The 17,605-nt window shown below is 41.1% G+C and overlaps 1 protein-coding gene across 5 annotated transcripts in view; it reads right to left on the bottom strand.

The window, feature by feature from the left end:
• Nucleotides 1-3,921: 3,921 nt before the first annotated feature.
• Nucleotides 3,922-17,605, bottom strand: part of MCCC1 (methylcrotonoyl-CoA carboxylase 1) — a 106,324-nt gene continuing 92,640 nt past the window's right edge. For all 5 annotated transcript variants that reach the window (XM_025374933.1, XM_025374930.1, XM_025374934.1 and 2 more), the window contains 5 exons: nt 13,567-13,616; nt 10,231-10,368; nt 7,634-7,741; nt 5,557-5,628; nt 3,922-4,282 (listed from right to left, as the gene is read on the bottom strand). In XM_025374933.1, coding sequence (XP_025230718.1) covers nt 4,154-4,282; nt 5,557-5,628; nt 7,634-7,741; nt 10,231-10,368; nt 13,567-13,616 — 497 coding nt within the window. In that variant the 3' untranslated portion in view covers nt 3,922-4,153. The remainder of the gene's footprint in view (nt 4,283-5,556; nt 5,629-7,633; nt 7,742-10,230; nt 10,369-13,566; nt 13,617-17,605) is intronic.

Here is a 17,605-nt window from a genome sequence, read left to right as displayed (position 1 = left end):
TTGACCCAGCCTTCATGCAAATGGGTGGGCTGCTGTCCCACCAGCACACAGCTCTACCTACTGACGGAGGCTTCCCCCGACAGTCCGGCAGCAACACAGTCTGTCAGTGGTTGACAGGTTCCTGGGTCACACTGGAGCAGGCTACAGCTGGGGAAGGGAGGGGAGAGAGGGGTCAGGGTGATGCATGTCCAAGCAGGATTTTTCACCATCCTGGGACTTGGGATTTTTCCTGGCAAGAGTAACCAGCTAGGCTGAATTTACGGCAGTTTCTTAATTGCTCCCTAGCAAGAACCAGAGTTGGCAATAACTACCAGGCAAGTATAAATGATTTTCCAGGTACAATGCTAAAGGCAACCTCTACATTTTCTCCTTTAATCTCCAAAACAAGCCTGTGAGGTAGTGCTGCCACCTCAGATTTTACAAATAAAGCTGAGAGAGGTTAAATGACTTGCCCAAGGCAATACAGCTAATAAGTGACAAAGCTAGGGTCTGAATGCAAGAATTTTAACTGCTGTATTTCAACTACAATGCTATGTGTTCTCCCCTGTGATCAAAAAGCAATCATTGGGGTTCTTAAATGTTGTTCTTCTCTTGGTTATTAAATATCTGAGCCACGCTGCTATCAAAGAGAAGGTAGTTAGCTGCTTTTTTCCAACCAATGACTGTTTTGGTCCATGCCTGTAATGGGTCTTACCCAAGGGAGAAGTACTTTTAAGTCACGATGTGCACCATAGTCTGTTTTCCCCACCCTGACCTGTACTTTTTCTTTTTCTTTTTGAGACAGGGTCTCACTCTGTTGTCCAGGCGGGAGTGCAGTGACGTGCGATCATAGAGCAATGTAACCTCGAACTCCTGGGCTCAAGCAATCCTCCCACCCCAGCCTCCCAAGTAGCTGGGACTACAGGGATGCACCACCATGCCTAATTTTTAAATTTTTTGTAGAGACCTGGGGCAGGCAGTGTGGGGTTGGTCTCCAACTCCTGGTGTCAAGTGATCCTCCAGACTCTGCCTCCCAAAGTGCTGGGATTATAGGCTTGAGCCGCTGCAGCCAGCCTGGCCCACATACCTGGTATCTGGGACTGTCTCCAGCCTCTCTCCACTTTCCAGCCTGTACTCCAGACTGTGGACATTATACAACTTGAAAAACTCAAGTTGGTTGAAAATCTCCAGCAGCTCCTCACTGCCTCCAGAATGAAGTCCTCTGGGACAAGAGAAGGCCTTTTACTGCTAGGCAGCTGCATCCCTTGCTTGCCCTTCTCTGCCTAGTGGCCTGAGCCATCCACTCTGTGCCCCAAACACGTTGCATGCCGTCATGCCTTACCGTCCTAGACCTTGTGAGTGTCTCTGCCTGCAACGGCCTGGACTCACCACCTTTCTCCATCTGGCAAACGGCTATCCTCCAAAGCCCAGTTCAAACATCACTGCCTCTCCCTCAGCCTCCTGACCCAAAGCAGAATTTAGTACCTCACTCACCTGACCGCACATGGCACCTAGTAGACAGGTATATTATACCACTTATTGTCAATTATATTACTTTTTTTTTTTTTTTTTGAGATGGAGTCTCACTCCATTGCCCAGGCTGGAGTGCAGTGGCACGATCTTGGCTCGCTGCCATCTCTGCCTCCAGGGTTCAAGCAATTCTCCTGCCTCAGCCTTCTGCGTAGCTGGGACCACAGGCATGTGCCACCATGCCCGACTAATTTTAGTAATTTTACTAAGGATGGGGTTTCACCATGTCGGCCAGGCTGGTCTCCAACTCCTGACCTCAGGTGATCCACCTGCCTCGGTCTCCCAAAGTGCTGGGATTACAGATGTGAGCCACCACGCCTGGCCTATATTACATTTTTCTATGCAGCTGGATCCTGTTTCCCATTAGATAGGGCAAGGGCAGAGTCATTTATTACCATCTGTGTTTCCAGAGGCCCTGGTGTACAGCAAATGCTCTGTAAGTGTCTGTAGCAGAAACAGATGCATTCATGTGCAAAACAACTCTGCTCACACAGCACCAGACCTGGCAAAGGTCCTAAAGAAAGAATTCTACCAATATGTGGGTAATGGGGCAGGCTGGCTTCGAATTCCTTCAATACACATATCCCCAACACAGTCACTTAACAACGCAACAGTGAACTCAACCGTGTTCCACTGAAGGATACAAACAGCATTCTCCAAAAGGGGGCAAACAGCAATGTGAAATTTCCATCGCATCACCTTTGCTTTTCCGTCTTTTTTTTTGGAGACAGAGTCTTACTCTGTTACCAGGCTGGAGTGCAGTGGCACGATCTCAGCTCACTGCAACCTCCAACTCCCTGGTTCAAGCAATTCTCCTGCCTCAGCTTCCCGAGTAGCTGGGACTACAGGCGCGCACCATCATGCCCAGCTAATCTTTGTATTTTCAGTAGAGACGGGTTTCACCATGTTGGCCAGGATGGTCTGGATCTCTTGACCTCGTGATCTGCCCACCTCGGCCTCCCAAAGTGCTGGGATTACAAGCATGAGTCACTGTGCCCGGCCGCTTTTCTGTCTCTTAAACAGAGAAAATTTTGTTTGGAAAGGGGAAAAGGCTCCCTTGCTAAAACTGTAACTTCTGACATTGTCATGGTCTGTTTTGCATTGCTAAAACAGAGTATCACAGACTGGATAATTTATGAAGAAATTTATTTCTTACAGTTATGAAGTCTGGGAAGTTCAAGATCAAGGGGCCAGTGTCTGCTGAGGGACTTTTTCCTGTGTCATAACATGGTATAGGGCATCACATCGCAAGAGGGCAAGAGCGAGCCAGCTCAGGTCTCTCTTTCTCTTTTAAAGCCACCAGTCCCATCATGGGGGCCCCACCCTGATGACCATATCCAATCCTAATTACTTCCCGAAGGTCCTACCTCTAATCAACACACGAACTTGGGGATTAAGTTTTTAACACGTGAAATATAGGGCACACATTCTCATCATAGCAGACATGATTATGTTTTACTTTCCCAATTATAGGCATCTTAAAGTACGGAGACCATCTTTTATATTTCTCTGTATTTTCCACAACATTTAGCATAGTCTTATGTATTCAACAAGAACTCAATTCAACAAATATTTAACACTTCAATGAATATATAAAAATGCAAAGGGCTGCACATCTGTTAGTAAAAGTAACACGGAATCTAGACAAAAGTAAACTGAATGGTTTTTCTTCATAATGAAAAAAGTATTTCTAAAAAAAAAGTATTCAGCAGGCTCAGGCTTTTAATTCTTATCTTTTTCTGTAAAATTATGCTTTTCAAATTTACCAAACATTTATATTAATATATTTTAGCATGTAATAGATATAAAATACATGTATTTTTATAAGCTTATAAAGTACAATAAAGGCAGAGGCAACCTAGATAGAAACTTTCTAATCACAAACACAATATCCATGTCTTTCCTTATTTATATTTATATATTTGTTTTGAGATGGAGTCTCACTTTGTCACCCAGGTTGAAGTGCAGTGGTGCGGTCTTGACTTACCTCAACCTCTGCCTCCCAGGTTCAAGCGATTCTCCCGCCTCAGCCTCCCAAATAGCTGGGGCTACAGGTGTACACCACCACACCCGGCTTATTTTTTGTAGAGACGGGGTTTCACTATATTGGCCAGGCTGGTCTTGAACTCCTGAACTCAAGCGATCCGCCCGCCTCAGCCTCCCAAAGTGCTGGGATTACAGATGTAAGCCACTGTGCCCAGCTAATATCCATGTATTTTAAACTACCTAGTAAGTTACTTTTTGGCCAGACAAAACCTTAGTTGTTGAACTCCAGGGCATCTCTGAAACATGTTACTGCCCATTTTCTTCATAACAGCAACTGGAAAGTAATTCATTTAATTAAATGTCCTTTTCTCTTCCTCCCTTCCTAAAAGAGACTACAGTGTATAAAATTTGAGGCAGAAATAAACATTGGTTTCCAATAAAAAAGAATAATTCAACTTTATTAGTATGAAATATTTTGAGATAATTTATTATATTTGTGATCCAAATGCATGATTCTCAAATATGAAAGGCATTCAGCACAAGCATACAATCATTTAGTAAAACTGCTTTTTATGAGACCCCGAGAAAAGCAGGAGGCACTTTCTCTTTTTGGTGGAGAGAGAAGACACTACTTAATTGGCCATTTCCTTGCTGGAGTTTATTCTGATTCCCTTTTGTCTGACTCTTCCTCCTCAAACTCCACTAAAGGAGTGTGTCTGTTGGCCTGAGTACCTTCTCTGTAGAACACTTTCTTTATTGTGCCATCCTTTGGAGCCTTTATGGTATGCTGCAGAGACACAAGACAGGACAAAAGACAGCTGCAATACTAATGAGGACAGTATACACCAAGTCAAGAAAGGGAGACCAAAAATGAAAACTGTAGCCAACTTTGATGTTTTGTTGTCTCTCAGTGCTTTCCAACACTTTGTTGTTGTTTTTATTTTTAACATCACAGCACACAGGGAGAACGGTAACAAGTTGAGAGGAATTAACACTAGGACACAGCAGTGACCATTCAACGATATGACTGGGAAGCTCTGGTGTAGCTCTCAGTTCTCAACTTGAGCTTCATGTTAGAATTGCACCTAGGAAGCTTTCAACAGTTGTTCTTGTTTTTTTTGTTGTTGTTGTTTGTTTTTTTAAATTGAGACAGAGTCTTGCTCTGTCACCCAGGCTGGAGTGCAGTGGCAAGATCTCAGCTCACTGCAACTTCTGCCTCCCAGGTTCAAGCAATTCTCCTGCCTCAGCCTCCCGAGTAGCTGGGATTACAGGCATGCACCACCATGTCCAGCTAAGTTTTGTATTTTTAATAGAGATGGGGTCTCACCATGTTGGCCAAGCTGGTTGTGAACTCCTGACCTCAAATGATCCACCTGCCTCGGCCTCCCAAAGTGCTGGGATTACAGGCATGAGCCACTGTGCCCGGCCTTTCAAAAGTATTGATCCTTGGGCTTTATCCTGGAGATCGCAATTCAATGGGTCTGGGGAAGTAGTTTTTAAAATCTCCCCAGGTGACTGTACACATGCTCCTTGACTTACGATGGGGTCAGGTCCAGATAAATTCAATTTAAGTTGAGGAGTACATTCAACGTGTATGGTTTTACACTATTGTCAAGCTGAAAAATCCTTAATTGAACCACTCTAAGTTAAGGACTGCAACATTCAGCCTAAGAATCACTGACCTACCATTTGAACTGGCTAAAAACCTAAACAGCTAATTTAATTTGATTCAGGTTTTCACTTTGAAACTGATGCCTGGCATCCTTGATTCGGCCTTAGAAAACACCAACAGTTAACATTCAGTTGGGTTACTACCTGATTCCAAGCTATTGATAATTTCATTAATTTCAGAATCAGAAATGACAGGTACAATTTCACAAAATTAAAATAAAAATCTTTTTACAAGAAAGATAGTTTGGTTTTGTTTCCTACAATTAATGCTTTGTCAATTCATTGCTCTTCATATTTAAGGTGGTATTAAGTTACAAAATAAGCCAAAGGAACAATTAGGTCTGATTGCTCCCAAAGTCCTCTTAGCAACTGAACTCATAATTTCCTTACCTCCATCTTCATGGCGATCATAACCATGAGGGAATCTCCCGCTTTCACTTTGTCTCCAGCTTTGACAAACACCTTGAGATTCAGTGTGACAGGTTAATATTTGAAAACACAGAGGTCCTAGATATGTTAATCTGCTTCATTACAGTAACCATTTTACTGTCTATATGTACTCACAACATGTTGTAAACCACGAATATACACAATAATACATCAATTAAAAGAAAAAAACAAAAAACAAAAAACACAGAGGTCCTTTGTGGTCCATAGAGTTGCTATATAAACTTACAGGCAGAAGTAGTATGTGGTTGTGCTATCTGCCAAATGTACTGGTCGAATCAGAGGCCTATAGCCCAAATGTACTGGTCAAATCAAAGGCCTGCAGCCCAAATGTACTAGTCAAATCAGAGGCCTGCAGATCAAACGTACTGGTCAAATCAGAGGCCTGCAGGTCAAATGTACTGGTCAAATCAGAGGCCTACAGGTCAATGTGGCATTGCTGGCACTGTCGTTGACGGGTAGCACTGCTTAGTCCCCTGTCCCCACCCCCAAAACCACTTAGTTTTGCTTGAATCACATGAATATACTCCATATATTTTGATATCCTTTCATTTTTTTCAAGAATGTAGAAACAAGACACATTGCCTACTGTAGGGAAGGACTAATATACTTAAATGTCTTCACCAGACAGGGAAGAGGGATGAGGGTCTTGACTGGTTTTCTTGTTTTGGGGTTGTCTAGGGCCAAGTATAGTAAGTGTGTCTGAAGTCTTCAGAGCTCTGTGTAGTAAATGTGAAAACAACCTTCATGCAACAGAATTAAACTTATTAGCGACCCCAGAAAGTGATTTCTGTTTTCCTTTGTATACATATGAGTGGACTCAGAGATCCTGTATGGTCTCACTTTCATTGTGGTTAACATGGCTACTAAGCGGGAGACTAACAGAGTTGTGCAGAGATGCCTACACTATGAGAGGCCATGGGAATGAAATCCAATGAGCTAACGGCAGATCCAGGTCTCCTAGCTCATACCCACTTGGGGTAAATATGTCCAAAGGAGAATGGTGGCTGAAATCACCCACGCTATTTAAGTAGTTATTTTCTTCTTCTTCTTTTTTTTGTTTCAAGCATATACAGTTGAGTTTTTATGACTTAAATGGATTTGAGGAGACTCTACTGTATTCAAGTATATAAAAGGAGACAAGGGATACTGATCTATCACCAGTTGATGTTATATCAATACGTGCTACGGTATAAATGTCTATATCCCCCCAGAATTCATTTGTTGAAATCCTGACCTCCAGGATGATGGTATTTGGAGGTGGGGCCTTTAGCAGGTGATTAGGTCATGAGGGATCTGACCTCATGAATGACATTAGTGCCCTTATGAAAGAGGCCTGAAGAGAGGTCCCTTGTCCTTTCCACCACGTGAGGACACAAGAGAAAAAATGGCTGTATATGAAATCGGTAAGTAGAATCTCACCAGACACCTAATCTGCTGGTGCTTTGATGGATTTCCCAGCCTCTAGCATCGTGAGAAATAAACTTCTATTGTTTAAAAGTCACCCAGTCTATGGTATTCTGTTCTAGCAGCCCGAACTGACTCAGACAGTATGGATTACAACTGTGAATTATACACTGCATTCAACACGAAACCGTATCGTTCTTCACCGATACCAGCCTTTTACATTAACACAGATGCAACTATGTACACTAAAGAAAATGTCACTATTTCATGAAAAATTTGTTGCTATTAAATTTAACATTCAAAACCAGCTTTTTTGAATAATGCTTAATGAATGCTCAGTTTTAATCATAAAAAGACAATTTAGATTATTTGTACTTTGATGCAAATGCCTGCCTTCAAAAACAGCAGTCTTTTTCATAAATGAGGTAAATGGGTATTTTCAGAGAGGACTGTGATAAAACATTTGAATCTGTAATAGATCCTCTTGTTTTTGTGAAGTGGATGCTTGCCAGTGGGCAAGGTTTAGAAAGGGAAAAGGCCATAAATGACAAAGTTCAACAAAGCCACGTATTAAAACTTACTGAACATCACTCTACAGATGCTATGTCATTACCTTTTCAATGGTTCCAGTCATAGGAGCTAGGGGGCCTCCCTGAGTTCCTTCTGAGCTCACAGAAGATAAGTATTTGGGGACTGGAATGTCAATCTCAATACTTCCTTCCTAGAAACAGAAAACAAACTGAAAATGGAATCAAGATCCTATCACTATATTTTTACTAACATACCTGAGGTAATTGTTTCCCACTATTTGTTAAATATTAGTCATCATGGCTGGGCGCAGTGGCTCACGCTTGTAATCCCAGCACTTTGGGAGGCCAAGGCAGGCAGATGGCTTGAGTCCAGGAGTTCGAGACAAGCCTGGGCAACATAGCAAAACCTCATCTCTACAAAAAATACAAAAATCAGCCCAGTGTGGTGGTACGCGCCTATAGTCCCAGCTATTCGGGAGCTGAGGCAGGAGGATCACTTGAACCTGGGAGGTAGAGGCTGTAGTGAGCTGAGACTACGCCACTGCACTCCAGCCTGGGTGACGGAGACTCTGACTCACACATACACACACAAAAATTAGTCACCATTAATACCAGGGTTCCAATCTAGCTTTATGACCTTGAGCAAATTATTAAACCCCTCTCAGCCTTGGTTTCCAACTGTAAAGAGGTAACGGTATACATGCCTCACAGTATATTAAAAGATTTAGGCCAGGTGCCGTGGCTCACGCCTGTAATCCCAGCACTTTAGGAGGCCGAGGCGGGTGGATCATGAGGTCAGGAGATCAAGACTATCCTGGCTAACACGGTGAAACCCCGTCTCTACTAAAAAATACAAACAATTAGCCGGGCGACGTGGCAGGCGCCCGCAGTCCCAACTACTCGGGAGGCTGAGGCAGGAGAATGCAGTGAACCCGGGAGGTGGAGCTTGCGGTGAGCCGAGATTGCGCCACTGCACTCCAGCCTGGGTGACAGAGCGAGACTCCATCTCAAAAAATAAAATAAAAATAAAGCATTAACTGTAGACAACAAGTAGCCACTGTCTGGTAGCCATTTTCAGTAGCACCCCCACTCTCAGATGCTCAGTATGCTAGAAATTGGTTTTAACACACATATATTATGTCATTAATCATCACAACAACTCTATGAGGAAGGTACTATTATTAATATTTTTTAGAGGCAGGGTCTTGCTCTGCCACCCAGGCTGGAATACAGTGGCACAATCATAGCTCACTGCAACCTTGAACTCCTAAGCCTATTAATAATCCTGCATTAGCCTCCTAGGTAGCTAGGATTACAGGCACACACCACCATGCCTGGCTAATGTTTAAAATTTTTTGTAGAGATGGGGTCTCACTATGTTACCCAGACTGGTCTCAAACTCCTGGTCTTAAGCAATCTGCTTGCCGTGGCCTCCCAAAGTGTTGGGACTACAGGCACAAGCCACTGCACCTATTATTATTACTGTTATTGCTGTTATTATTACTGTTTATAGATAGGAGAACTAAAGCCCAGAGAGTTTAACAGCCAAGGTCACACGGCTGTTAAGTGGCAAGGCCAGGATTTGAACCAAAGCATCTTCACATTTTAGAACTTGTGCTCTTCACCATTCCATTATACTGCCTCTATCATCATAAACTATAGCACAATTGGCTATGGAAAGGAATGCCTGGCAAAGTGGGATCATCCTCAACTCCATATATAGTAGTTTACTTACTAGACTACCAAAGGAATCTCATCACAAAGCACTGTGAGGCCACAGCATATTTGATAATGCATTATCCTCCTCTGCCCAGGCAGAAGGTTACAGACTCACTGGCCAGCAGGCTCCTAACCAAAACCATGCAAAGCCTGCCTTGGCTCTGACTGTCAAGAGACCACCACTAATGCCATCCACCTTCCTACTGTCCACCTTCCCCACAAGGAACATCTGGTCCACAGACTCCTCTCTCAGTGGTCACCTCCTCCAAAGTCACCAGGATTCCAGTTGTCAGGGTGATGGTGGGTGGGGAAAAGTGTTCAGACATCAAAGCCCTGAGACAATAACACCCACTGAGCAGGGAGATACTCTCTGACAAAGAAAATGTAAGGATTTGTTTCAGGCCGGGCGCGGTGGCTCAAGCCTGTAATCCCAGCACTTTGGGAGGCCGAGACGGGCGGATCACGAGGTCAGGAGATCGAGACCATCCTGGCTAACATGGTGAAACCCCGTCTCTACTAAAAAATACAAAAAACTAGCCGGGCGCGGTGGCGGGCGCCTGTAGTCCCAGCTACTTGGAAGGCTGAGGCAGGAGAATGGCGTGAACCCGGGAGGCGGAGCTTGCAGTGAGCAGAGATCCGGCCACTGCACTCCAGCCTGGGCGGCAGAGCGAGACTCCATCTCAAAAAAAAAAAAAAAAAAAAAGGATTTGTTTCAGAATTCAGGAAGAAAATGGATATGTGTCTATCAATGAGCATCTGTGTGAATGAGAGAAGTGAATGGGAAACTAGAGAGGGCAGGAATTCGGCAAAGAAACACAGAATGGCGAGGGAAACTGAGGGAAAAGGGTCACAGCAATGGTCGAAGGAAGCTGGATCTTTCTAATCTCTTTCAGTGAAATGTCTCGGGCCAAACAGTTTTTTCCCATGCCCCAGGAGTGATATTATAAAGAAGACACATTACCTTGGAAAATAGGTAAATAGTGTTTTCCAGGATAATCAACTTAGCTTTACTAGCAACTCCATTAACAGAACATTTCAGGTAAGTGCAGTCTTCCTCGCTGTAAAGATCGCCAAGGACCTGGAAAGTTTTATCTTCAATCTGAAAAAAATGAAAATAAGATCTTTAAAATAAATGAACAACCCTACAGAATAAGATCAGAATCAATTCTTCACTATTGGTAGTTTTAAAACATAAAATACGTCTTAAACATATATATATATTTTAAAAAGTCATGGAACTTTTCCCCTATTCCTAACCAAGATACTTCATATAGAAATGACAGGAAGATAATTAAAAGGGGAAAAAAAGTTATATAACTTATCCATAATGCTATAGATTAAGGTTCATGTAAATATATAAAGATAGCACTAAACATATGAAACAAAAATACAAATCAAGTTATGCAAAGTTATTAAAATTCATTTGCATATATTACGTTTGTAATACAAAATTATTTCTGAGTATTTGAAGTCAAATTTAGTTTTCCTGTGCCAAAGTCAGTCACCAAAAAAAAGCCAGAACCACATAATTAGATATTCTTTTATCAACACGTAGGCTCAATTCATGGGTTTCAGTTATGATTTAAGAACATAAATTAGCTGGAGATTGGCCATAATTTTCTCACTTTAAGAGACCATACGCCAAAGAACAAAGTTCACAATGTTTCAAGGAAGCTGATAAAAGGACATGGAACCTTTCTGTTTTAAAATTTCCCTTAGGTAAAAACTCCATTTAAATCTTCTCTCTATAGTCTTCATTTCAATTCCCACAATGCTAGTGTAGAAGTTAAATGGCTATTCTTTTCAAATATATTACGTAGACTAAGGTGAAATAGGTCATACTGCAATATTTATACATTGGTTCTCATCTATCCTAAGTTAAATATGACATTTTACTATGCTTTGTAACCTACTAAAACAGCCATTTGAATGTTTGTGGAATTCTTAGGACAAAGGTTAGATTGGAAACTGTTTTGTTTAAAGATTCATGAAAACACATTTTAAAATTGTGAATGTAGTTCCATGAGCAGATAAGAACAAATTGGCAATCTACTTTACCAGCTACCATAGGACAAGAAATTATCTCAAACCAGAGGCATTAATATGAATTATAGCCCTTATACCCAAGTAGGCAGACTTTCCATGGTTTTTCTGAATCTCAGAGAAAGAAAATCAATGTGTCTCAAAGTGTTGGGAGGTCTAATACATATCACTGACAAATCTATTCTGCAGGATTTGACATCTCTTAGCTCATATTAAAAATGAGTTATTCTATTTCCTGAAGTTGTACCTTACTATAGGAATTTGATTGAATTCCCACTTTTTAAAAACCATTTAAGCATTCCATTTTGCCAATGTAATGGTCTTCTTCTAATTGAGGATTACCATGAACTTTACACTAGAGGTTCTCAAAATATGACCTGTGTGTTCCTTGGGGTCCCTAATACCCTTTTAGGGCATCCACAAATCATAACAAGACTAAGAAGGCCAGGCGTGATGGCTCATGCCCATAATCCCAGCACTTTGGGAGGCGGAGGTGGGCGGATCACCTGAGAGGTTGGGAGTTCGAGACCAGCCTGACTAATATGGTGAAACCCTGTCTCTACTGAAAACACAAAACTAGCCAGGCATGGTGGCGCATGCCTGTTATCCCAGTTACTTGGGAGGCTGAGGCAGGAGAATCACTTGAACCCGGGAGGCAGGGGTTGTGGTGAGCTGAGATCACACCATTGCACTCCAGCCTGGGCAACAAGAGCATAACTCCATCTCCAAAAAAAAAAAAAAAAAGATTAAGGTATTGTTTTTTATAACCTCATTCTCTCATAAGTACACAACGGAATTTTCGAGAGGCTACTGAACATGTGATACTGTTATCACTGTGATGGCTAATGGAATGTGTACTTGTGATTAGGTTTTAAATTTTTTTCGATTTATCCTACAACTCAACAACAACGATAAAACAACCAGATTAAGAAATTGGCAGAGGACTCGAATACAGATTTTTCTAACAAGATATACAAATGGCCAATAAGTACATGAAAAGATGCTCAACATCATTAGTCATTATGGAAATGCAAGTCAAAGTCATGGTGAGATACTACTACCTCACACTCATTAGTATTGCTATTATAAAACAAAAAAATAAAACCCCAGAAAATAATAAGTAGTGGCAAGGATGTGAAGAGACTGGAGCCACTGTGTACTGTTGATGGGACTGCAAACCGCTGCAGCTGCGATGGAAAACACTATGGTGGTTTCTCAAAGAATCAGAATCACCATATGATCTAGCAATTCCACTACTGGATATATACCCAAAAGGACAAAAAACAGAGTCTTAAAGAAGTATTTGTACACCCCTGTTCATAGCAGCATTATTCACAATAGCCGAAAGCTAGAAACAACCTGAATGTTCATTAATGGCTGAATGGATAATGAATATGTGGTATATACATACAACAGAGTATTTTTCAGCCTTAAAAACAAAACAAAACAAAACAAAACAAAAAAACAGGAAATTCTCACATATGCTACACCATGGAAGAACCTTGAAGATACTGTACCAAGTGAAATAAGCCAGTTACAAAAGGACAAATACCACATTATTCCGCTTTTATCAGGTACCTAGAATAGTCAAATTCATAGAGACAGAGAGTAGAATCGTGGTTCTCAGGGGATGGGGGAAGAAGGAATGGAGTGTAACTGTTTAATCAGTGAGTACAGAATTCTAGTTTCACAAGAAGAAAGAAGTTCTGGAGATGGATGGTTGTGATGGTTACATAACAACTTGAATGCACTGAATGCAAATAGTTAAAATCGTAAATTCTATATTATGTGTATTTCACCACAATTAAAAAATAATAATAAATTAGTTCTTCTCAGTTAAATTGTCTAAATGGTAAATATCAAGAGATATAATTAACACAAACAAAAGTGCTCTGGTGGGTATTTTAAAGAGTGTACAGGGTTCCTGAGACAAAAAATTTGAGAGAACTGCTGCTTTTGATGTAAATACATGCACATACTTTAGGGGCTTGTGAATGTCTGATTCAAGCTTTTGCTTTTTGCCAAGTTTTTATTCTTAAAGGAATAACAGCCCAACTGAGTAAACAATCAGTTAGAAACTGTATGGGGGTAATTTCCCCAAATTGGGTCTGAAATAAAAGCATAAGTTATTCTCGTAACTACAGTCATAATAGTCAAAGGCTTAAGAGAAACCAGAGAGTGAAAAAATACCCTATTCAGTATAAAAGAGGTCAGATTCAGCTCTGCACTGTAGAACAAAACCAATAAGGCTTACCTGCATGCTATAAGACCCATCATGGTTATACGTTACAGCTATGGCTACATCTTTACGGAAAAAGGGAAAAAAATGAAGAAAAATTAGAAAACATTCATTTATTTAATAACTGAGATATAACGAATCTTACTCTCAACCTGAAGACAACCAACTATTCAAAGGAAAGTCAACATCTTTGAACTTCTTGGAAATATTTTGTTAGAAAAGCATCTGTCAAATTAGTACCAATAAAGGTGAATTTCAAACTTTTCTTTTTTAAAATGGAATTTCAGGGGTTTTATTTTCATTTTTATTTATTTTTTAAGACAGAGTCTCACTCTGGCTGGAGTGCAGTGGTGCAATCACGGCTCACTGCAGCCTTAATCTCCTGGGGTCAGGTGATCCCCTCACCTCAGCCTCCCAAGTAGCTGGGACTACAGGCGTGCCACTACGCCTGGCTAATTTTTTGATTTTTTTTAGAGATGAGGTTTCACCATGTTGCCCAGGCTGGTCTTGAACTCCTGGACTCAAGTGATCCATCTGCCTGGGCCTCCCAAAGTGCTGGAATTACAGGCATGAGTCACCACATCCAGCCTTGAGTTTTAGATATTTTAAGGCTGTCAAATATTTTACGTATTTTTCCCTCAACAAAAAGGCTGCAGTATTATAATTTTAAAAATGCAGGCCGGGTGCGTGGCTCACGCCTGTAATCCCAGCACTTTGGGAGGCCGAGGCGGGGAGATCATGAGATCAGGTATTTAAGACCAGCCTGACCAACATGGTGAAACTCCGTCTCTACTAAAAATACAAAAATGAGCCAGGCATGGTGGCACGCGCCTGTAATCCCAACTACTCAGAAGGCTGAGGCAGGAGAATAGCTTGAACCCGCAAGGCGGAGGTTGCAGTAATCCAAGATCGCACCACTGCACTCCAGCCTGGGCGACAGAGCGAGACTCCATCTCAAGAAAAAAAAAAAAAAAAAAAGCAATGAATTGGTAAAGAGAAGTTTTTGGTTGAGAATGGCATCTGCCACCTGATCACCTCTGTCATCTTGACTCACTAAATCTCTGAGCCTTGATTTTTCTGAGTCATTAAATGGGTATAAAATGTAATAATTATTAAATAAATGTGAAAATGCTTTATAAATGGTAAGACTATACACACCTAATAAATTATTCATGTTACAGGCCCATCTCACTTTATTGCACCCTGCAGACATTATGTTTTTTACATACTGAGTTTGTGGCAACACCATGTCAAGCATATTTTTCCATCAGCATGTGTTCACCTTGTGTCTCTAGGTCACATTCTTGTAATTCTTACAATATTTAAAACTTTTAAATTATTATATCTGTTATGGTGATCTGTGATCTCTGATATTACTACTATATAATAGTTTTAAGGTGCCTCAATCTGTGCCCATGTAAGATAAAGAACTCCCTCAATCAACATTGTGTGTGTTCTTACTGCTCCATTGACCAGCCATTCCCCTGTCTCTCTCCCTCTCTATGGGTTTCCCTATTCCCCGAGACACTACAATATTGAAATTAGACTAATTAATAACCCTACAATGGCCTATAAGTGGTCAAATGAAGAGTTACATGTCTCTCACTTTAAATCAAAAGCTAGAAGTGATTAAGCTTAGCAAGGAAAGAATGTCAAAAGCTGAGATAAGCCAAAAGTTAGGCTTCTGATGCCAAACCACCAAGTTGTGAATGCAAAGAAAAGTTCTTGAAGGAAGTTAAAAGTGCTACTCCAGTGAACACATGAATGATAAAAAGGTGAAATAGCTGGGCTGGGAGCAGTGACTCATGCCTGTAATCCCAGTGCTTTGGGAGGCCAAAGCAGGACTGCTTGAGCCTGGGAGTTTGAGACCACCCTAGGAAACATAGCAAGACCCTATCTCTAAAATAATAATAATGATAATAATAAATAGTGTGAAACAGCCTTGTTGCTGATATGGAGAAAGTTTTAGTGGTCTGGATAGAAGATCAAACCAGCCACAACATTCCCTTAAGCCAAAGTCAATCCAGAGCAAGGCCCTAACTCTCTTCAATTCAATTAAGGCCAAGAGAAGTGAGGAAGCTGCAGAAAAAATACTTGAAGCTAGCAGAGGCTGGTTCATGAGGTTCAAGATAAAGCAGAAAGTGCTGATGGAGGAGCTGCAGTAAGTTATCCAGGAGATCTAGCTAAGATAATTGATAAATGTGGCTACGAAAAACAATAGACTTTTAATGGAGACAAAACAGTCTTCTATTGGAAGAAGATGTCATCTAGGACTTTCATAGCTGGAGAGGAGAAGTCAATACCTGGTTTCAAAGCTTCAAAGGACAGGCTGACTCTCTTGCTAGGGGTTAATGCAGCCAGTGACTTTAAGTCGAATTAAATGCTCATTTACCATTCTGAAAATCGTAGGGCCTTTAAGAATGATGCTAAATCAACCTATGCCCTATAAATGGAACAACAAAGCCTGGAAGACAGCACTTCTGTTTACATCATGGTTTACTGAATATTTTAAGCCCACTGTTGAGACCTACTCAATAGTGCTCAGATAAAAAAGACTCCTTTCAAAATATTATCACTCAGTGACAATGCACATAGTCACCACCCAACAGCTCTGATGGAGATATACAAGGAGATTAATGCTTTCATGCCTGCTAACACAACATCCTTTTTGCAGCCCAGGGATCAAGGAGTAATTTCAACTTTCAAGTCTTGTTAAGAAATATATTTTGTAAGGCAATAGCTGCCATAGATTGTGAGTCTTCTGACGGATCTGGGCAAAGTAAATTGAAAACCTTCTAGATACCATTAAGAACATTTGTGATTCATGGGAGGAGGTTGGATTATCAACATTAACAAGAGTTTGGAAGACGTTAATGACTCATGGATGACTTTCAGGGGTTTGAAACTTTAGCGGAGGAAGTAACTGCAGATGTGGTAGAAATAGCAAGGGACCTAGGATTAGAAATGGAGCCTGAAGATGTGACCGAATTGCTACATCTCAACAGTACTGCATGCTGCAGAGAAATCTTCATGAAAGGAAGTCACCTGAAGCAGCAAACCTCCTTGGTGTCTTATTTTACAAAATCTACTACAGTCACCCCAAACTTCAGCAACCACCACTCTAAATCAATCACAGTAATCAACACTAAGGCAAGACCCTTCGCCAGCAACAAGATTACAACTCACTGGAGGCTTAGATAATAATGAGTATTTTTTTTTAGCCATAAAGCATTTCTTAATTAAGGTATATACATTTTTTTTTAGACATAATGTTATTGGCACACAATAAACTAAAGTATAATATAAACATAACTTTTATATGCATGAGGAAACCAAAAACTTTGACTCACTTTATTGCAGTGGTCTGGAACCAAACCTGCAATAACTCCAGAGTATGCCTAGATTACATGAGTATGGAACTGGTTGACTATCCGAGGAGATGAAAATCTAAAGTTTTGTGGAGTAGAGTATATAGATCAAAATCAATTTGTCTGCTTCTGATACTTCAGTACTCATTTTGATGCTGCCAGCTCACATCTGTTTCCAGCCCCGACGTTTCTTCTCCAGGTGACCTCTGATTATTATTATCATTACCAGCTGGATGCTCCACTGACAACTTAAGATGAACTCGGCGGGGCCAACCAATCTTCTCCCTCTACCTTCTTCTCCTCCAGACCTGTGAGCTCCCTGACTGGCACCCCGATGCTCCTTGTCATCCAGGCTTAAAACCTGTCATCCTTGCCTCCTCCTCCTTTGTTTTCCACATGCAACATCCTTGCCTCATCCTCTTTGCTTTCCACATGCAACAGTTTCCACTGCTGGGTTCTGTGAAACACGGCCTCTAGTAGCAAAGTAAGAATAGCTTGCAAGTCTTGAATACTTAAAATAGTTGGTCATTCTCACTGAGGTCACTGGAAGTTGCTTCTGCTTTAAGACTCATAAATGCTTCTGGCATCTTATTTTTTTTTCCTTTTTAAAAATTTTTATTTTATAAATAGGGACAGTTACTACAATGCTGCCAAATTCTTCCCTGTCCTATGCATCTCTTCCTTCC

The sequence above is a fragment of the Theropithecus gelada genome, chromosome 2 (assembly GCF_003255815.1).
Source record: "Theropithecus gelada isolate Dixy chromosome 2, Tgel_1.0, whole genome shotgun sequence".
In the NCBI taxonomy this organism is placed as follows: Eukaryota; Metazoa; Chordata; class Mammalia; order Primates; family Cercopithecidae; genus Theropithecus; species Theropithecus gelada.
Note: the sequence above shows the minus strand (reverse complement) of the source record. Positions and strands in the feature narration are given on the sequence as shown.